We start from the raw sequence: 20,433 nt of genomic DNA on the forward strand, positions 1-20,433 counted from the left end.
CAAAAAGAGGCCCAGAGTGTGTTAAAGATGTACCGCCCAGGTAGGAGTCCCCAGAAAGAGGCCCAGAGTGTGTTAAAGATGTACGGCCCAGGTAGGTGTCCCCAGAAAGAGGCCCAGAGTGTGTTAAAGCTGTACGGCCCAGGTAGGAGTCCCCAGAAAGAGGCCCAGAGTGTGTTAAAGATGTACGGCCCAGGTAGGAGTCCCCAGAAAGAGGCCCAGAGTGTGTTAAAGATGTACGGCCCAGGTAGGAGTCCCCAGAAAGACGACCAGAGTGTGTTAAAGATGTACGGCCCAGGTAGGAGTCCCCAGAAAGAGGACCAGTGTGTGCAGATGTACGGCCCACACATTCACACACTGACGGCAGTGTTAACGCGTTAATCACGCGTTAACGCAATCCTATTTTAACCCGATTAATATAAATTAACGCACGTTCGTTTTTCTTTTGCTTTGAAATCATTTTTGTTTTGAGTTCCACTTACTTTACATTAAATTAAACTTGCAGTAAGTGTGACTGCCTGTTTACAATTCCCAAATCTGTGGTGTTCCGTAAGTTTCATAATTAACCCACACTGAGTGAGTCAATAAAACTTAAAAACCTCAAGATCCCTTGGTCTTTTTGCTTATTAAGTACATTTGGTATGATAATGATGATGTGTCATTCCATTTGATAATCTCATTTAACTTCAATTGGAGTGGATTTAAAATATCATTTTAAAAGTGTGATTAATCGCGAGTTAACTACAACTTTTAATCTTCGCCAAGTCCTAGTTTTTAATCTTCAGCTGTACAGTTATAGTTTGTCCTAGGCTGGATCTCCTCCCTTGGAATCAAAAAACACATTCCCATGAATACTTGTTCTTGAAAGTCTTTCTTTGGAAGCAGAGTTCTTTGTTTTCAGAGGTGGAGATTCGAGGCCCTTGTTTTTGAGCGATCTCAGCAAAACATCTGGAGCTGCTGAGGTTCACAACCCAGAGACCGCAGAGAGTAACAGGAGTCGGCTGAACAACAGAGGGTCTTGTTCTGTCTCAACCTCACACCTCGGAGGCTCTGGGTTCAGCGAGGGGACCGGGCCGAGAGGCAGCAGGGCTCAGGGTTTAACATGTCTCCTCTTTCCCTCTCAGCGGCGCGGGTGGCTCGGCAGTACTGCTACGACGCGAACAAGCGTGGGACGTACTACGCCTTCTGCAAGAGGACCAGCAATAAGCACATCCCCTGCCAGTCCCAGTGAGTAGAAACACAGCACCCCCTGCTGCCCATCTGCGTTTTTTCTAAAGATTACATTTTTTCTTAAACCTGCATAAAAAACGAAATAATTATAACGCATACCTTGATTGATCAGCGACAATGAACGTAAGAGCAGAAATGGGTGAAGGCCTTAGCTTTTTCATTGTAAATACAGGGAAGCCAACTACAATATTAATAATGATGCCAAATGAAAAGGTATGATGGTGATTTAAGCCTCACTTATCATAACAGAGTACAGTATTCACCCCTCTCTCCCTCTCTCTCTCTCAGAGATGTGAATTGCGGTAAGCTCTTCTGCAGTGGTGGCCAGTCGGACCCCAACTACGGCCGCATGGTGGCGTTCTCTGACTGCAAGGCTGCGTTCTTCGGGGATGCAAACGCTGACTACGGTCAGGTGGACACGGGCACCAGGTGTGCCGAGGGAAAGGTACGCCTTCCACACCTTCGGCGGACACTGGCTCCTGATCGGTCCATCCTGTTCCAGCGGTGTGCGTTCTCAATAGCAGGACACTCCTAACGGGATGGTCGCCCCCTGTGGGAAGGGTCCTGTTATTGAGAATGGTGGCAGTGTCCACCTAGATGTATAATGGATGGATCAGCCACATTGGTCCACTGGGTCGGCTGATAGACTGATCTACCCAGCATACATCTAGGTGGATTTCCTCATACTCTCTTCCCGTCATGTGATAATCGATTGTGAATATTGTCTTCACCCACTCCAGTCCATTCAGCACCTCGTGTTGGACGTTTTGCATTCTTCATTTGTACTTTTTGTTCGTTTAAAATCACAGCTGTGTGCGTGCGGTTCGCCATGGCGACGTAGTTGCCATGACAACAACAATCAGTAAAAAAAAAGGCAGGAGGCAAACGTCCAAAGCGCCGTCCAGACCCCCTAAAGGCCCCCTATAGATCACCTAATGACCCCCCTAAAGTGAGACCAGCTCAAAGGACTCCTTCTGTTCCTCTTCTGCAGGTGTGCAGCATGAACGAGTGTGTGGACCTGCAGGCGGCCTACAGAAACACCAACTGCTCCGCCAAATGTCCCGGCCACGGGGTAACGCACGCGCGGACACGCACGCGCGGGCGCACGCACGCACGCACGCACGCACGCACGCACGCACAACCACAAACAGACACATACGTATACACATATACACACACCCACTCACACTTTAAACACCTGTCCCCAGGTGTGTAACCACCGGTCGGAGTGCCAGTGTGAGCCGGGCTGGGTGCCCCCCGACTGCAGCGCCGTGGACCAGAGCGTCGACGGTCTGTCCAATGGTAAGACCCGGAAGGACTTTGAGTAGAGGGGGGCTCACTTAAGTGTGCATTTATTAGATTAATTTCAATAAATTTTATAATTTTTCTATATATATATATATATATATATTTTATTTTTTATTTTTATTTTTTTCCTTTTATTTGTTTTTATTAGATATTATATCTTTTTGAAATCATTAGATATTAAATATTTTTGTATTTGTTATATATTATTTAAGATATTTTTATTTATTATATATTATATATATATTTTTTTTTTACATATATTTGATTTATTATATGTATTTTTTATTTTTATTATTATTTTCTTGTTTTGATGTCCTGGGCGGTGCGTTTGTGACGGCCATAATGTCCCCCGATGTTTATAACCGGGTCGTTCTGTGCTCACCCCGTCTCTCTCTGCAGAGGGCGTCATCGCCATCGTGGTGGTCCTGCTGCTGCTGGTGCTGGGAGCCGTTGCCGTGGTGATAGGGGTCCTCTACAAGCGCAGGAGGATAACCAGGCTGCCCACGTGAGTTATGGCCCGCGTGGTACAGCTTCACTCGCTCAAAACAAAAGCAAGCACTTAATGTACGCACTTATTGTATGTCGTACGTCCTGGTATTTAATGTACACACTTATTGCATGTCGTACGTCCTGGTATTTAATGTACACACTTATTGTATGTTGTACTTCCTGGCACTTAATGTACACTTATTGTATGTTGTACTTCCTGGCACTTAATGTACACACTTATTGCATGTCGTACGTCCTGGCACTTAGCGTTGTGTAACATCTTATGCTAGCTATCTTAGATGCATACGGGAATGGGTTATCCTAGTGATTGTTAGTGCTTGGCCCCTATGTTCTATGAACATCCTCCTTACTGTACCGACAGCAGTATATTGTCGTTTCTCTTTCTTTTGATAAATGTACTTACTGTAAGTCCCTTTGGATAAAAGTGTCTGCTAAATGTCCTAAATGCAAAAAGCAAGCGAAGTAAAACCTTGTAATGTCGAGCCGCCCGACTAAGCGAACCTCTCCCATCATGCAACAGGGTGAACCCCCAGAAGAAGACCATTGCCATGGACAACCCCGGTTACCGCAGCAACACCGGCGCTCCGAGTCAGAGCAGCACTCCGCCGGTAGGGTGACGTTACAGTAGAATCGATGCTGAACGGGAAAGAAAACCCTAACGTAAACCCCCTTAAACACTTTACGCTTTACTTAAGATGCAGGTACACCGGCCCAAGGCAGCCCCCCCTCCTCCACCTCCCGCTGGGAACAGACCCAAGCCCCCTCCCGCTGGGAACAAACTCAAGCCCCCTCCCGCTGGGAACAAACCCAAGCCCCATCCCGCTGGGAACCCACCCAAGCCCCCGGCCCCGAGCTACGCAGCCGCACGCCAGGTAACTCACATCAAGCACGATCACCTGCAACAAACTTTTAGCGCTAACCTTCAGCGACTGGTTTAGTGCACCTCAACACTGAACAGGCTAAGCTAACAGTGCTAACAGCTAACAGTGCTTGAACTAGAACACATACCATGAGTTTTGCTAACTATTAGCCGGTTCTGTTGTGGTTCTCCCCTCTGTTCCTGTAGGCTCTGAGGCCGGTCCCGCCACCAAAACCCTGACGGCGCTAGATAGCACGATGCTACCTCACAGCGGTACGAAAACCATTGCTCTCCACATGGACCTACTTGCAGGCCCGCGCGTCTCCCAGGTGGTCAGGGACCCCCCTTTTACCACCTGCTGTGTTACTCATTTGCCATTACAAGCCATTTCAAAACCTTCCCTCTAGTGACATCACTAATGGCAGTGTCCACCCAAAAGCATGATGGGCATGACAAGGTGCTAATTCTACTACACATTCAGGGGATCTCTGAATTATTTTAACCCTTCCCTTAAATATGACGGGTAGGGAACATTCTCAGACAACAGACCACAGAGAACTACAACTCGAGGTCTGAAAAGAAATCACAATGCAAAATCCTTGTCTACTCCTTCAGGTTATCTTCTTTATCTTATCTTCAGCAGGCCATGTCAAGACCGACAAGTCAAATGTACAATCTTCACAATTGCAATTATAATGCTTATAATGCATTCATTCCAGAGTCCATTGAGAAACAATTTCAAAGATCGAGAGAAATGTGTTCAAATGAGTGAAGCAAAACTCATAAAAAGGTCCCTTTTTACTACATTTTTGGTAGTATCATTTTAAACCAATGAATTATATGATTTTCTTAATGACTTATAGTAGCACGCTATTGTTTATTGTAATTTAAAATGTTCTTGCTATGTTGGCCGAGGACCAATCACTTTAATGGAGAAGAAAATATCTAAGGATCTGCAATCAAACTGCTTGTTGGCGCCTCCTAGGGGCGAAGGGACAAATGACAACTACAGATGTGACGGATGGCTACATTTGTATAACACCTGTTATAAACAATATTCTGAAGCGGAACAAGCATATATAAAAAGTATTGAATATGTTTAAATATTCGAATGGGCTTTTCACATTAATATCTGTTAATGCAGAACTCTATGTTAGTCTGATCCCCCAACCAGCATTCTCATTGGACTGTACCAAATAGAAGGATTGTAACGGCTAATCAACATTACAAATAGGGGCCCTTCAAAAAAAAGCCCTACATTTCAGGGATGGTGTTATGAACACTCATCTCTGCCTCCTACTCAGGCACTTAACCACCAGACCGATGGGCCAACGCTACCAGTTTGGCCAGAAACAAACCACTCGGTGGGGATCGGGGTCAACTGGTTTAGCAGCTTTGTTACTGCGGAATAAAATTAAGCCAGTTGGAAGACTGCCATATTTTATATGTATTTACTGCCATAAGACTGAATATGTTGCAAATGAACTGTATTGTACTGAGTACTTTTGTCATGATTTTATGTGTCGCGTATATATTTGAGCATACAAAATTAATATTATTTTCATATGATATAGTGTGAACAGGGACATATGTGAACAGCATGTAAGAACAAGAGATGGACCTTTCTATGCCTTATCAGATACCTTCAGCTCAATGATGAGGAATTGTCTACCAAGTGCTGCATCAGTGATCGTCCTGTTCAACAGAATTCCCTGTTCAGTTTTCTTTTGTTTCACTTACATTAAAGGCCTGCAGTGCGATCGATGCGTGATCAACTCACTGTTTCTTACATTTCACATGAAAGGGTTAAACATGTGTGCTGCATTCTGCACTCCTGCCGGGACGCTGGTGATGCTCTGCGCCAGCAGAGACTTTAGGGAAAACCATTTCACACTGAGGGCCCAGTTCACAACGAGAAACCAGTTCACACTGAGGAACCAGTTCACACAGATGAACCACTACACAACGAGAAACCAGTTCACACTGAGGAACCAGTTCACACAGATGAACCAGTTCACAACGAGAGACCAGTTCACACTGAGAAACCAGTTCACACAGATGAACCAGTTCACAACGAGAGACCAGTTCACAACGAGAAACCAGTTCACAACGAGAAACCAGTTCACACTGAGAAACCAGTTCACATTGAGAAACTCGTCAAGAAAGTCTTATAGAGCAGATGGCATGAACATATGTATATATATCAAAATATATCTATGTATCTATTTACAGATATATTCTACATCAATACTATTGCAATATATATATATATATATATATATATATATATATATAGTTATAGATATAGTAATATATATATATTAAGTAACACAATAAATGTATATAGATAGACAAGTTTATATAGATAATGTATATATCTATAGATATAAGAAATAATGGGTAAAAAATAACAACGAAGGGCAAAAAAAACTGCTGTATTTGAATTTTTGTTTTTCAAGTAATACATCTAGATCGAGATCATGGTCACTCTAAAATCATTCCCTTCTTCAGATGATTTACATTCAGAGACACTTAAAGGCCCTCACATCAGGGCCGCCCAGCCAACACGGCCGCCATCTTGAGAAAATAAAAAACAAAACACAGAAAACCCAATGTTTTCAGTTCCCACGCACCTCAAAGCGCTTAAGATCTTAGCTTGTCTAAGAAAGGTTACCAAACACAACAATAAACGGCTATATCTTAAGAAAACGTGTAAAGTTTAAAGTATGGCTGCAAGGTAGTGGACTGAAAGTACTTTTATTTAACCCCTCCGCCGTTGTCTTGAATGACGTCAACCCCTTTCATGATTCACACACACGCACACACACACACACACACACACACACACACACACGCACTGGCATTTACACGTGTGGCCAAGGTGACATGGCACATGAGCGCCCTGCCTCTTGAAAAAGGTTCAATTCCCAAAAGAATAGCAAATGTTAAAGCTTTTTTTTCTTATTATTTTCCCTTCTTTCCTGAGCAACAGAAAGACAACAGAATACAGTCAGGTGTGTCAAAGCACCAGGTGAGGGGTTGGTCGTGGGTTCGCATCCCCGCCGGGACAAATCTTAAAGGGTCCAGAGTAGGAGGGGTTGAGGGGGTTTGGAGCAATTATCACCTATATCAGCTCCACCGCTTGCTAGGTTAACAACTGTTTACGCGTGGGAGTTTCCTGCCACCGAAGGGTTGAGGAGACTGTGATAAGAAACCTAATGGTGGTAATAAATACATTACACACAGAACCCAGAACAGTCTGTCCATGCTAAAAACAAAGGTAGGACTTAATGTGGAATCTTTTTTTTTTATTTGGGCGTTTTGATTTATAAAATATAATTCATTGAAAATAACCGTTGTGTTAAAATAAATACATATGTGTATATATTTTTATATACACACATGATTTGTCACTGATCAAATTGTATTTTTTACAGTGTACTATGGATATGACCTCTAGGTGGCAGCAAACTCACATGTAGTGCACGGTGTAGCTGCTCTTTAAAACGCCGTCTGGCAGAATGTACATCTTTACAGGACTGCGGAGGTGTTCCCATCGGCAGTTGGTAGCACGGTACCTTTAAAAAATAAAAAATAAATCCACAAATTGTGGATGACTCACACCAGGGTACAGGTATGGCCATCAATAATAATAAACTAAAAGGAAATCGTTTCTGTTGTCCTTTGCGCATACAGTAGTCATCACAATTTTTAAAAACCAAAAAAGGAAAATACGTTTGCACATAATCAAGAACGGATGGAGTTACTCTCACAGCTCTCAGTAAAGATGAACCAAAAAACGGCTACGGAAGCAAACCTCTTTAGTGTCCGACACAAAGCAACGATATCAAATCAAACTAGGACCCGCGTCTGGGCAACACAGCCTACGCAGAATTGCTTCACTCTAAACAAATAAACAAGAACTTCAGTCCAGTTTCCGCGGACAACATAGCAAGCGGTTTCTTCAGGTCCAAGGGAGAGCGCTCCCGTCCCGCGGTCCGGACCCTTATCTGACCCAAACACGTCGCGGTCCGTCTGTGGTCGCCGCTCCCTCTGACTGGAGCGCTCCCGATACAGAGACGGGAGGGGGGACGGGGGTCTGGCCTCGCTCCCGGTCCCCTGGGGGAGAGAGCAGGACGTTGGGTTTCTTTAACACACAGAACCAGCCAAGCTGCCTGCCTCTAGGTCGTCCGTGTTGGAGGAAGAACGCTTGAAACCCGGTCCCGAACTTCTCCCCTTCTCAACGTTTCAGGACTCAGTTGATGAGCGGTTTTGCGATCGAGAAGAGGCCGATGTTACTCTTAAAGTGACAATGGTTGCCAAACTAAGGAGAACCGTTATATACACAATACACCTTCAGGTGACGGAGTAAATACTGAGCAGGAAGTGGTGTTCCGGGATTCCCTTTGTTTAAGTTGGTTTGAGACCATTTCTTTGAATAAAACTATTAGAATACATCTTCATGAAACATCCACTGGAGGTATAAAATCATTATTTTTATATAATACTACAATGTATATTCCCTTATAAACGTCATGCCCACCCAGCCCGGTGCCAAGCCTCTCGGATCCCCTCAAGCAACACACACATACAGTATATAGATTTATATAGAAGCAAACGCTGAAGTTTTGAACCTTTGAAAGTCTTCTTGGACAATATTTTTTTAAACATGGCTTTTTTTTTTGCGCATTCTTTTTGGGTGAAGTCGACGTTAACCTTCCCAGCACAAAAGAATACTTCAAATTGACGATTGAACCCCTCAATTAAAGAGTGTGGAGTCCTACCGTCACACTCTTCGACCCAGCACCCCGAGAGTTTGACCTCTAGGATTGACCTAAAGGTCATGACCTGGGTGGAGCAACATTAGGACCGGGAAATGTCTTCATTCGTAGTTTTGTAGCTAGAACACAGAATATCTCTAGTATATCTCTTTTAATAAATAAATTAGCAATCTATCTTTTGATACCCCACACGTTAATTTCTTCCAGCAATTAAAAACATCCTTCATTATCTTTGACACCCCCTCAAATACTACTGGGATCAGACCCAGTCGTCCCAGTAACGGGCAGTCAGTCTTTACAGGACGAGAGAGAGGGAGAGAGGGGGAGAGAGAGAGGGAGACAAGAGAGAGAGACATGAGAGGGAGAGAGAGAGAGAGAGAGAGACAGAGAGAGAGAGAGACAGAGACAGAGAGAGAGAGACAGAGAGAGAGGAGAGGGAGGGACAGAGATGCAGAGGGGGGGAGGAGAGCAGGTGAGAGAGTTCCCACTGTGAGTTGGGGGGTGGCGGGGGGATACATGAGCGGTGGTCCTGGGGGTACGGGGGTCGGACCACGCGCCGCCCCCCCCCCTCTATCCCTCCGTGCCGTTCTTGTTGGCCACTGCGGCGTCGGGGGGCTGCTGGCCGTCCTTGCGGGGGGGCATGCGCTCGTTGATGCGGTCCAGCCCGCGAGCCTCCTCGAAGTTGCGGATCTTCCGGGTAGGGGAGAAGCCTTGGATGGCTGCAGGGGGCACACGACCACAGGGGGGTCAGACAGGGGCCACCGTGGGGCCACGTGCTCAGACTCTCTCTACTAGCGTACCCCTTTCTAAGATACGCCATCGCCACCACAAAACATTTTTGGGAGTATTTCCCATTTTAATGACCATAAATAATGTGTGTGCGTTCTATTTGGCGGTGGCTTTTTTCTGCCAAAAATGTTGTGTGCCGGTGAAGGGGGTACCCAGCTGAGCGGGTACACTAGTAGGAAAAGGTTGAGAACCATTGATGTACATCATATAGAAAGCACTGTGCTGGGGTCAGTCAGGGTCAGACTGCAGTCATTAGGAGTTTATAATAAAGGGAAGTTGGATTTGGTGGTTCAATACAGGACGTGTTTCGATGCAGTGACACACAACACGGCACGTTGAGCACAACACATGCACAGGAAACGGTGACACCAATCGTGTGTGTGTGTGTGTGTGTGTGTGTGTGTGTGTGTGTGTGTGTGTGTGTGTGTGTGTGTGTGTGTGTGTGTGTGTGTGTGTGTGTGTGTGTGTGTGTGTGTGTGTATGTGTGTGTGTGTGTGTGTGTGTGTGTGTGTAAACACTGAAACACCAGACGAGGTGACTTACGGTGGGGTCCCCCAACAGCCGAGGAAAACCCGACAAGAAAGTGTGCGAATAGGAGACAAGACTCGTCAGTGAGGCTCACGGATTGCATTCAGCTTATCAAACAATTACCATCATTAAGTAACACAGCAACACCTAGGGGAGGGCGAGCTACAGCTAGACACATAGAGGGTAGTGACAGAGAGAGAGAGAGGGGGAGAGAGAGAGAGAGGGAGGGCGAGCTACAGCTAGACACAGAGAGGGTAGTGAGAGAGAGAGAGGGAGAGAGAGAGGAAGGGCGAGCTACAGCTAGACACAGAGAGGGTAGTGAGAGAGAGAGAGAGGGGGAGAGAGAGAGAGGGCGAGCTACAGCTAGAGGCAGAGAGGGTAGAGAGGGGGGAGGAGAGAGAGAGAGAGAGGGCGAGCTACAGCTAGTGACAGAGAGAGTAGGGAGAGAGGGAGAGAGGGGGAGAGAGAGAGAGAGAGAGAGAGAGAGAGAGAGGGTGAGCTACAGCTAGAGAAAGAGAGGGTAGGGAGGGAGGGGGCGAGACAGAGAGAGAGGGGGCGACAGAGAGAGTGGGGGAGAGACAGAGAGATGGAGAGAGAGACAGGGAGAGAGAGAGAGACACAGAGAGGGGAGGGAGGGAGAGAGAGAGAGAGAGGGGAGGGAGAGATACAGCCAGACAGGTTGAGAGACACAGAGATGGGGGTGGACAGAGAGACGGAGAAAGAGAAAGAAAGAGGGACACAGAGAGAGACACAGACAGAGACAGAGAGAGAGAGAGAGAGAGAGAGACTGAGGGATGTAGAGAGACTGAGAGAGCCAGGATGACACAGAGATAGAGCGACAGAGTGATGACACAGGGGACTCTTGCATCACCAGGGAGGTCAGGGTAGTCTGGTGGTCAGGCTGTTGGACTCTCGAGCTACCGGATGTAGATAAAGGTTCCCTGATAGAGTGGCTTCCTCCCCTGTATCCAATAATATCATTTTTAAAAGACAACCCCCACCACCACATCCTCCTCTCGTGGGGGAGTCCGAGGTGGTGGAGGAGGTGGTGGTGGTGAAGGCTCCAACAGATGGGGGGCAGCAAACACCTGTTTGCCTCCTCCATCTGTTGGAGCCTTCACCACCACCACCTCCTCCACCACCACCACCACCAGCGTTGGTGCTGCTGCCCCCGCCTGTTGGAGCCTTCACCACCTCCACCTCCTCCGAGGAGGTGGAGGTGGTGAAGGCTCCAACAGGCGGGGGCAGCAGCACACACCGAGACAGCAGAGCTGCCTAACAGGATTAGCCTCTGAAAATAGCGCTTGCCCGAGGTCCCTGACCTTATCCCGCTAGGCCCTGGCTTAGGGCTTTTCCCTCTGGGGGGGGGGGGGGGGGGGTCCCGGCAGCCACGTGACCCCGGCGGTCAGCCCCATTCTGCCCAGCACCCTGCTGTGTCGTCCCCACCCCCCCCAGGCCACGCCCGCTCCGTTTACGAGGGGGGTATTATAAACCACGACCTTCTCCCGGTCTATTCTTGAGGGCCTTCTGGACCCCTGGACAACACCGGAGGGGGGGGGGGGGGTCCGACCCGTGGGTCACTTTTAGATCGAGACCATAACTCCAGGCTCTCTTTGAATTGGTATCGTTAGCTCTGCTCGTGAGCGTCGGTAGCATGTAGCATAGCTACAGCGCTAAGCGCACAAGCCCTCGTGTCACAGGGCTAAATAAAGCCGCGGCGCTAGCTGTAGCCGCCGAGGAGCGCTCCCGTCAGCCGCTGGTGATGCAAGAGGGGACCACTTGATGTAGACACACAGTAATACTGAGGCTGGGACACACACACGCGCGCACACACACACACACACACACACACACACACACACACACACACACACACACACACACACACACACACACACACACACACACACACACACACACACACACACACACACACACACACACACACACACACTAACAGGAAATACACACACACACACACACACACACACACACACGCACGCACACACACGCACGCACACGCACGCACACGCACACACGTGGGGGGGGGGGGAAATTATAATAAAACAAAATTACAACAACACGAAACATGAACGTACAAGGTGGCTCTTAAAGGGCGGCGACTGTACTAAGAGGGTGAACAAGACACACACAGAGGAAGCAGCTAGGGGGGGGGCAGCACCCCCGGCACTACTCATACCTTTGGCCTCCACCGCCTCAATGGTGGCTATGTTAATAACAGTTGTCGAGGGGAGAGAAGGGGGAGAGAAGGGGGAGGGGGGGGGGGGACAAGAAAGGGGAATCGTCAAAGGCGGCCAGAGATAGCAATGTAAAAACAGTCATATCACATTACCGGCGGCCCTCGGCAGCCCAGCGCTGGATAAAGGGCAGAAGGCACAGAATAGGGCAGGCTCCATCATACCACATACCCCCACTGTTAAATATACCCGGGGGGGGGGGGGGGGGGCGGGCAGGCGGCCTAATGTCGTTCATGCCGCAGTATTCCTCGTAGATTGTCAGTATGATTATTCCTTTGGTCAATGCATTGAGGAAGAGCACTGGGCGGGATTTAATGGTCGCACTTGTTTTGTACGGAAGTATAAAAAATTATTTTATATTATTTTATTGTATTTTAAGTCTTTGCATGCTTATTAGTTATATTCAACCCTCAAGATCAAATGGAAATAAGAATAACGTACGCATCAAATTGATTAGATAAAACAACGCTAATTGAATTGGTTCCAGACTCCCGGATGGTATTAGTTCAGATGAGTTTGAACCCATGTTGTTATCCAGTAACACTGTAGGGTGAAGGAGAGGGGATTGGAGCCCTACAGGGGAAGATGTGGGTGTCAAAGGGTTATGAGGGCTTATGCGTAGCGGCAGGGGAAGGTGGAAGGAGAGATTTCCACCTTGTTATTCCACTTGAATAACGGCACATTTTAGCACACTATGTAAATAAGACCTGATGGCTTCAGGACGAGAGCATGTTTCCCTGCGTTTCGATTCTGGATTCTGGGATGGCCAGAGCGTGATTAAAGCCCCTCTCAGACCTCAGCCCAGTGGGTCCGTGTGCTAACCTGACTCTCGCCAGATGAATTTCGTTCAACCTAGCTCCACTCGTCCATCTGGGATCGCTCCCGTTGGGTGGGATTTTTGGGACCAGATTTAATGGTCTAGCCAATCAGGACCGCCGGGCGGGATTTGTATAGATGTGACGTAGCGGAGAAGCGACTGTTTTGATTCAGACAACAATGGCGGCTCGCATCGAGGCAGCAAGCGTCAAGCGTTGATGCTGCTATTTCATCTGTGTTGTCTAATCTAGCGAATATTCTTCCTTTAAAAGAACATCAGAGAACGCTCTCATCAGCGTCACCGGTTGGATTCGATGTGAGTGGTTGAAGTAGCGCGTCAATAAAGATGACGGACAAGTGGTTTATCCAATCATATGCAAGGATTTTTGATATGGCCCAGCCTTCTAACACACCTCTCCAATGGACTGATCCCAGGGTGATGAGTGGAGCTAGGTGGAACGAATTTCATCTGGCGAGAGTCAGGTTATCCGTGTGGGGCTGGGACCTCAGCAACGGTCTTACCCTCACAAGAGGACGCCCTAGGATGAGGAGGGAGCCCACCCTGCCTCAGATAAGAGACCAGGTACCGGGTGAGATCACTGCCTTGACCGCAGGCAGGGAGGGGCGGGATACCCTTCTGACGAGCAAACACACACCAGCGTGTTTTAAAGGGGAGGAGTCGCGCTCTGATGTTGCAGATGGAGTCGTTATGAAGCAGCGCTCTCATGCATGGGCGGCATGTGGCTCAGGGTGATGAGGGGGTCGAGTGGGACGGCTGGTATCCAGAGGGTCGCTGGTTCGATCCCCGGCTCCTCCTAGCGGAGTGTCGAGGTGTCCCTGAGCGAGCTGGCTGTCGCCCTGCGTGGTGGAACCCCGACATCGGTGTGTGAATGTGTGCATGGACGGGTGAATGTGGGGCAGTGTTGTAAAGCGCTTCGAGGGGCCATTGAGAGGACCCCCCCAACGCGGTGCCCCCCTGAACAGACCCCTCTACAAAGGGTCAGAGCTTCACCCTCCAGCCGCGGAGAGGTCGGGGGTCGACCTTCTGATCAAGAGAGGAAGCAGGACAGGGGTTGCCCCAGGAGACGGGGGGGCCGACCCACCTGACCACCCTTCAAAAGGGCCCAGCTCTGGTTATTACAGAATAGCTGATGAGCTCTGAACAGCCCGTCCTTTGGCCTGATTCAACTAGTGGCCATCTTGGTCCTTAACAAAAGCTCTAACACTAACCGAGGGCTTCTTCAGTTCCCCCACACAGACAGCGTCAAGAACCAAGATGGCCGCAAGATGGAACCAAGATGGCCGCAAGATGGATCCAAGATGGCCGCAGGCAGGGTAGAAGAGGCCCATAGAGAGTGGATGAGACCTCCTCCAAACGAGAGTGTCTTGAAAATACTTTTCAAGACACAAGACAAGATCTTTTTGAGAATGAAAACAGGAATTACATCTTTATGTCTTTGTCTAAATATTTGATAGCTCGTCGAGTTTCAAACAGATCCCCTCCTGATTATGTGTTTATTGTCTGCCCTGGCAGGAGCCTTGAGGGGTTAGTCGATCGAAGGCTGGAGCCAAAACAATGGTGTCACCAGTAACTCTACTCTGCCTCTCTGCCTCTCAGCCCAGGGCAGATTTTACGAGGCTCCTCCGCTACCCAGCCCAGTCCCCGGGCCCAACCACAGGCCTGTAAACAGAGCTGGGACGGGACTGGAGGGCAGGACATGTTTACTGTTAATGTTCTATTAAGGAATACAGAGAGGGAGAGAGAGCGAGAGAGCGAGAGAGGGAGAGAGAGACAGAGTCGAGACATAGACAGAGTAAGAGAGGAAGAGCAAGAGTGAGAGAGGGGCAGAGCGAGAGAGTGAGAGAGAGAGAGCGAGAGAGCGAGAGAGCGAGAGAGAGGGACAGAGAGAGAGGGAGAGAGAGTGAGAGCGAGAGAGCGAGAGAGAGGGACAGAGAGAGAGGGAGAGTGTGAGAGAGTGAGAGGGAGAGAGGGAGAGAGCGAGAGAGGGAGAGAGAGAGCGAGAGCGAGAGCGAGAGAGAGAGAGAGAGAGAGGAGAGAGCGAGAGCGAGAGCGAGAGAGGGAGAGAGGGACAGAGCGAGAGAGGGAGAGAGTGAGAGGGAGAGAGGGAGAGAGGGACAGAGCGAGAGAGGGAGAGAGTGAGAGGGAGAGAGCGAGAGAGGGACAGAGCGAGAGAGGGAGAGAGAGACAGAGTCGAGACATAGACAGAGTAAGAGGGAAAGAGCAAGAGTGAGAGGAAGTGAGAGGGCGAGAGAAAGAGAGAGTGAGAGGTTGAAGGCGAGTGAGAGGGCGAGAAAGAGATGCATTAGAGAGAATGGAAGGGCGACCCACCACGCTGGTGTGGTGGGTTTTACACGTTATCATTACGGCCCACTATGTATGTCGGGATCCCAGTTTGTTTGCCAGTTGTTTCTGGTTCCATGCAACCCCCCTGTTGGGTGTTAGAACAGGGTGGTACTCCCCAACGTGCCGGCGATACTCAAAAGGACTGCGGTTGTGGTAGAATGGGACCGTGTCCACCCGGCGGCCATCTTGGTTGGCTGAGTGGAAATACCTTCTGGGATCTTTGGACATCATGACAATTCCCCCCAAGGGAGCTCATCTAGAATGAACTTCCAAGATTTTCCACGAAGACTAGAAGGTTTGCCCACCCAACAAACCAAGATGGCTGCCTGTAGGAGAACTCTATTGGTCTATTGACTCATCGAAAGGCCGAGCAGCAAGGTCGCTAGCTCCTCGCTAGAGGTGGGTGGCTCTCTGGTTGGGGGGGGGGGGGGCATCATGCTCAGGGGGTCCAGGTCAAGGTACCCGGGTAACCCCCTCCCCCCTCCATCAGTACCCACACCAGGGGAGACACTGAGCGACAAGGGAATGTTATGGGGGGGGGGGGCACACAGGACACCTACCCGTCTCGATGGTCTGCTTGCCCCCCGACAGCACCCCCACAGGCAGGGTACCCGTGGGGGTCAGCCCCTTCAGGGTCAGCACGCTTTCACTCTCCTCCCTGGAGGGTAGAGAGAGAGAGAGAGAGAGAGAGGGGGAGACACAACCAGTCCCATATCTCTCACACACACACACACACACACACACACACACACACACACACACACACACACACACACACACACACACACACACACACACACACACACACACACACACACACTTCGTCATTTCGGCCCTTGATACCGGATGTATTGAGGGTTGTGTCGAGCCTCCCTAAATAGTTGAGAGTCTAGCCACTTTCCCAGGATAGGATAATGTGTCTGTCTGGTGAACCAGAGGCAGTGTCCCAGACAGCGGCCATCGGGGAGGAGACAGAGGGCTGCGGTCATCCCCGGGCCGGGAGCCTCATGGTTAACGTCAGATAAATGACTAACGTTATTATGTGGGCCAAAACCAGCGTGACTCATCGCCGCGCCGGGGCTCTGCTTTTAGAGACCTAACTCCGCATAGCGATGGTTCCGCTGCAGACAGACACATTGTCGAAGAGGGGAACAGAGAGGAGGCCGTACCTGAGCACCGAGAAGACGCGCGCCATCTTCCCCACGGCGCGGATCTTGTTCCGGATCACCTCCTTACGCATCGCCGACGCCCCGCCTACAACAGGAAGAGGAGCGTTTAGACCACGCCCACGCTACCGCTAACACAGCTTAAAGACGCTACCGCTAACACAGCGTTAAGACACGCCGATGCTACCGCTAACACAGCTTTAAAACGCTACGGCTAACACAGCGTTAAGACACGCCAACGCTACCGCTAACACAGCGTTAAGACACTCCGACGCTACCGCTAACACAGCGTTAAGACACGCCAACGCTACCGCTAACACAGCGTTAAGACACGCCCACGCTACGGCTAACACAGCGTTAAGACACGGCCACGCTACCGCTAACACAGCGTTAAGACACGCCCACGCTACGGCTAACACAGCGTTAAGACACGGCCACGCTAACGCTAACACAACGTTAAGTAACGGCCACGCTACGGCTAACACAGCGTTAAAACACGCCCACGCTACCGCTAACACAGCGGTAAGACACACCCACGCTAACACGGAGTTAAGACACGCCCATACTACCGCTAACAAAGCATTAAGACACGCCCGCGGTAAGACACACCCACGCTAACACAGCGTTAAGACACGCCCATACTACCGCTAACACAGCGGTAAGACACGCCCACGCTACCGCTAAGACGGCGTTAAGACACGCCCACTCTACCGCTAACAGCTTTAAGACACGCCCATGCTACCGCTAAAACAGCTTTAAGACACGCCCACGCTACCGCTAACACAGTGTTAAGACTCCCGCGGGTGCACCTCAGCAGAACAACTTTAGACCCCTATAGTCCAATTCTAAGGGACCCCGGCTGAGATCTCACTCTATCCTCAGGGACAGCTAATCTGAACTTGGTCAGGTGAGGCCCTTTGAGACTGTAGCGGGAAGAAGGATTACACACCATGTGACTGGCTTTGGGCCGGCTCCTGATAGAAGATGCTTAGGGCAGATACAGAGGCTGCGTGAGAGAGACTATAACAGAGGCTACTACAGAGAGACTATTACAGAGGCTGCTACAGAGAGACTATTACAGAGGCTGCTACAGAGAGACTATAACAGAGGCTGCTACAGAGAGACTATTACAGAGGCTGCTACAGAGAGACTATAACAGAGGCTGCTACAGAGAGACTATTACAGAGGCTGCTACAGAGAGACTATTACAGAGGCTGCTACAGAGAGACTATAGCAGAGGCTGCTACAGAGAGACTATTACAGAGGCTGCTACAGAGAGACTATTACAGAGGCTGCTACAGAGAGACTATAACAGAGGCTGCTACAGAGAGACTATAACAGAGGCTGCTACAGAGAGACTATAACAGAGGCTGCTACAGAGAGACTACTATAGAGACTATTACAGAGGCTGCTGATAGAAGAGGCTTAGGACTTGATCCCTGTCCGGGCCCTCACCTTCACACTGGTCGTCTATCTCCGACATGAGCTCGTCGTCGGAGCAGATGTTGAGGACGTTCACCAGCATCTCCGTCACTGAGGGGGGAAGGGACACTGGAGATTAGACATGCTGTTCGTGCTGCGTGCATTGACCCTCACAAGGCGAGCAGTGTGCTTGAAACATTGAGTAAGGCAGCTTTGGCCTTGGACCGCTATTGACGGATAAACCTGATACACAAAGACGTTTACAGAGTTTTACAAATGAAGCACTGAGTGTGTGAAACTTCAAGAGACAGTTTAAGGAAAAAATAATAATAATAATAATTATATAAAAAATAATGTCCTATAATCTAAGTCCAATGAATGTATCCGATCAGTCATCCCTCTCTGTAGGAGCCCACCATCTACGAGACTCAATAAAACCTCTCCATCTGCTCACCCTTCTCCCCCACGAAGGGCAGGGACCAGGTGAAGACGTCCATGAAGTTGGGCAGCCAGTAGGGGTGGGGGGAGCAGTTGAACTGGCGGATGTTCATCACGTTGTTCTCGTACTTCAACACGGCCGCTGGGAGGGGCACAACAAGCCAACACCACAGCCCAGTTCAGCCCAGTTCAACCCAGTTCAGCCCAGTTCAACCCAGTTCAGCCCAGTTCAGCCCAGTTCAGCCCAGTTCAGCCCAGTTCAGCCCAGCACCACACAGACCACCAGCCCCACACAGACGAGACGGTCACTCACATAGAGAAGGGAGAAGGGAAGGGAAGGGTTCGGTAAACCTTTGTGGTGGAATTATTGATCATCTGAATTCATTCCAAGGAGGGCGCTCCCTTAATGACATCATCTGAATTCATAAAGAGGAGTGCGCCCCCTTAATGACATCATCTGAATTCATAAAGAGTGCGCTCCCTTAATGACATCATCTGAATTCATAAAGAGGAGTGCGCCCCCTTAATGACATCATCTGAATTCATAAAGAGGAGTGCGCCCCCTTAATGACATCATCTGAATTCATTCCAAGGAGTGCGCCCCCTTAATGACATCATCTGAATTCATAAAGAGTGCGCCCCCTTAATGACATCATCTGAATTCATAAAGAGTGCGCCCCCTTAATGACATCATCTGAATTCATTCCAAGGAGTGCGCCCCCTTAATGACATCATCTGAATTCATAAAGAGTGCGCCCCCTTAATGACATCATCTGAATTCACAAAGAGTGCGCCCCCTTAATGACATCATCTGAATTCACAAAGAGTGCGCCCCCTTAATGACATCATCTGAATTCATAAAGAGTGCGCTCCCTTAATGACATCATCTGAATTCATAAAGAGGAGTGCACCCCCTTAATGACATCATCTGAATTCATAAAGAGGAGTGCACCCCCTTAATGACATCATCTGAATTCATAAAGAGTGCGCTCCCTTAATGACATCATCTGAATTCATAAAGAGGAGTGCACCCCCTTAATGACATCATCTGAATTCATAAAGAGGAGTGCGCCCCCTTAATGACATCATCTGAATTCACTCCGAGGAGTGCGCCCCCTTAATGACATCATCTGAATTCACTCCGAGGAGTCCCCTCTAGTCAGAGAGAGAGCTCACCATCAACAGGCCTAAGGGAAAGGGGGGGTGTTGTGGACAGACCTTTGTTGTTGTACACGTCCAGATAATTAGGGGCTGAGAAGATGGTGATCAGTGAGGGGAAGCCCGTGGTCTGGCTCTTGCGGTACATGCGATACCTGGAAGAAGAAGCAGTGGTTCACTTGTTATCCCGTTAGCCTGGAGGAAGCTACGCATGATACCATGTGTGAGGGAGAGAGGCTTACCCGGCGTCTTGTGCTTCATGGGCTCGTATCACCGACAACAAGTTGTTGTTTACCAAGAAGTCACACACTGCCGCATAACTGTGATAGAGAGACAGAGAGTGAGAGGCAAAGAGAGAGAGAGACAGAAACAGAGAGACAGAGAGTAAGAGTCAAAGAGAGAGAGAGAGAGACAGAAACAGAGAGACAGAGAGAGACAGGAAGCAGCAGATGGAGAGAGCCAGAGACGGAAACAGAGAGACAGAGACAGAAAGAGGCAGAATGAGAGAGAGAGACAGAAAGAGAGACAGAGACAGAGACAGAGAAACCCGTTACAGATACAGATCAAAGCCAACCATTGACCTCATAATGTGAACTTCTGGCTGGCCAGCGATGGAAAAAGGTCCTCATCGCCATAGTTTTCTTTAACCCGTAAAACCAAATGCCAACCTCAGAAAGATCAAGTTTCTGGTGTCCCACTGGCTTATCTCTGACTGGTTACAGTGGGCCACATGTTGTCATACCGCACAAGTTTACCATCAATTGAATACATTCATATAGAGCTTTTGTTACAGCGGCAATACGATACA

The 20,433-nt window shown here is 49.0% G+C and overlaps 2 protein-coding genes across 4 annotated transcripts in view; one reads left to right on the top strand and one right to left on the bottom strand.

Moving 5' to 3' along the window:
* Positions 1-6,062, top strand: part of adam28 (ADAM metallopeptidase domain 28) — a 28,064-nt gene extending 22,002 nt beyond the window's left edge. Inside the window, exons 16-23 of the mRNA XM_056601794.1 lie at positions 1,122-1,224; positions 1,516-1,672; positions 2,219-2,299; positions 2,436-2,529; positions 2,935-3,040; positions 3,566-3,653; positions 3,741-3,917; positions 4,112-6,062. Of these exons, the coding sequence (XP_056457769.1) occupies positions 1,122-1,224; positions 1,516-1,672; positions 2,219-2,299; positions 2,436-2,529; positions 2,935-3,040; positions 3,566-3,653; positions 3,741-3,917; positions 4,112-4,144 (839 nt within the window). The 3' untranslated portion in view covers positions 4,145-6,062. The remainder of the gene's footprint in view (positions 1-1,121; positions 1,225-1,515; positions 1,673-2,218; positions 2,300-2,435; positions 2,530-2,934; positions 3,041-3,565; positions 3,654-3,740; positions 3,918-4,111) is intronic.
* A 193-nt stretch (positions 6,063-6,255) lies between these two features.
* Positions 6,256-20,433, bottom strand: part of ppp3cca (protein phosphatase 3, catalytic subunit, gamma isozyme, a) — a 34,808-nt gene continuing 20,630 nt past the window's right edge. The window contains exons 7-14 of one of the 3 annotated variants that reach the window (XM_056602026.1): positions 19,868-19,945; positions 19,686-19,780; positions 18,484-18,609; positions 18,063-18,140; positions 16,611-16,695; positions 16,002-16,099; positions 12,203-12,229; positions 6,256-9,395 (exon numbers count right to left, since the gene is read on the bottom strand). In XM_056602026.1, coding sequence (XP_056458001.1) covers positions 9,256-9,395; positions 12,203-12,229; positions 16,002-16,099; positions 16,611-16,695; positions 18,063-18,140; positions 18,484-18,609; positions 19,686-19,780; positions 19,868-19,945 — 727 coding nt within the window. In that variant the 3' untranslated portion in view covers positions 6,256-9,255. Of the gene's footprint in view, positions 9,405-12,202; positions 12,230-16,001; positions 16,100-16,610; positions 16,696-18,062; positions 18,141-18,483; positions 18,610-19,685; positions 19,781-19,867; positions 19,946-20,433 lie in introns of all 3 variants that reach the window. The other 2 variants (XM_056602025.1, XM_056602027.1) reach the window with 2 other exon arrangements.

This window comes from Gadus chalcogrammus, chromosome 11 (assembly GCF_026213295.1).
Source record: "Gadus chalcogrammus isolate NIFS_2021 chromosome 11, NIFS_Gcha_1.0, whole genome shotgun sequence".
Taxonomy (NCBI): Eukaryota; Metazoa; Chordata; class Actinopteri; order Gadiformes; family Gadidae; genus Gadus; species Gadus chalcogrammus.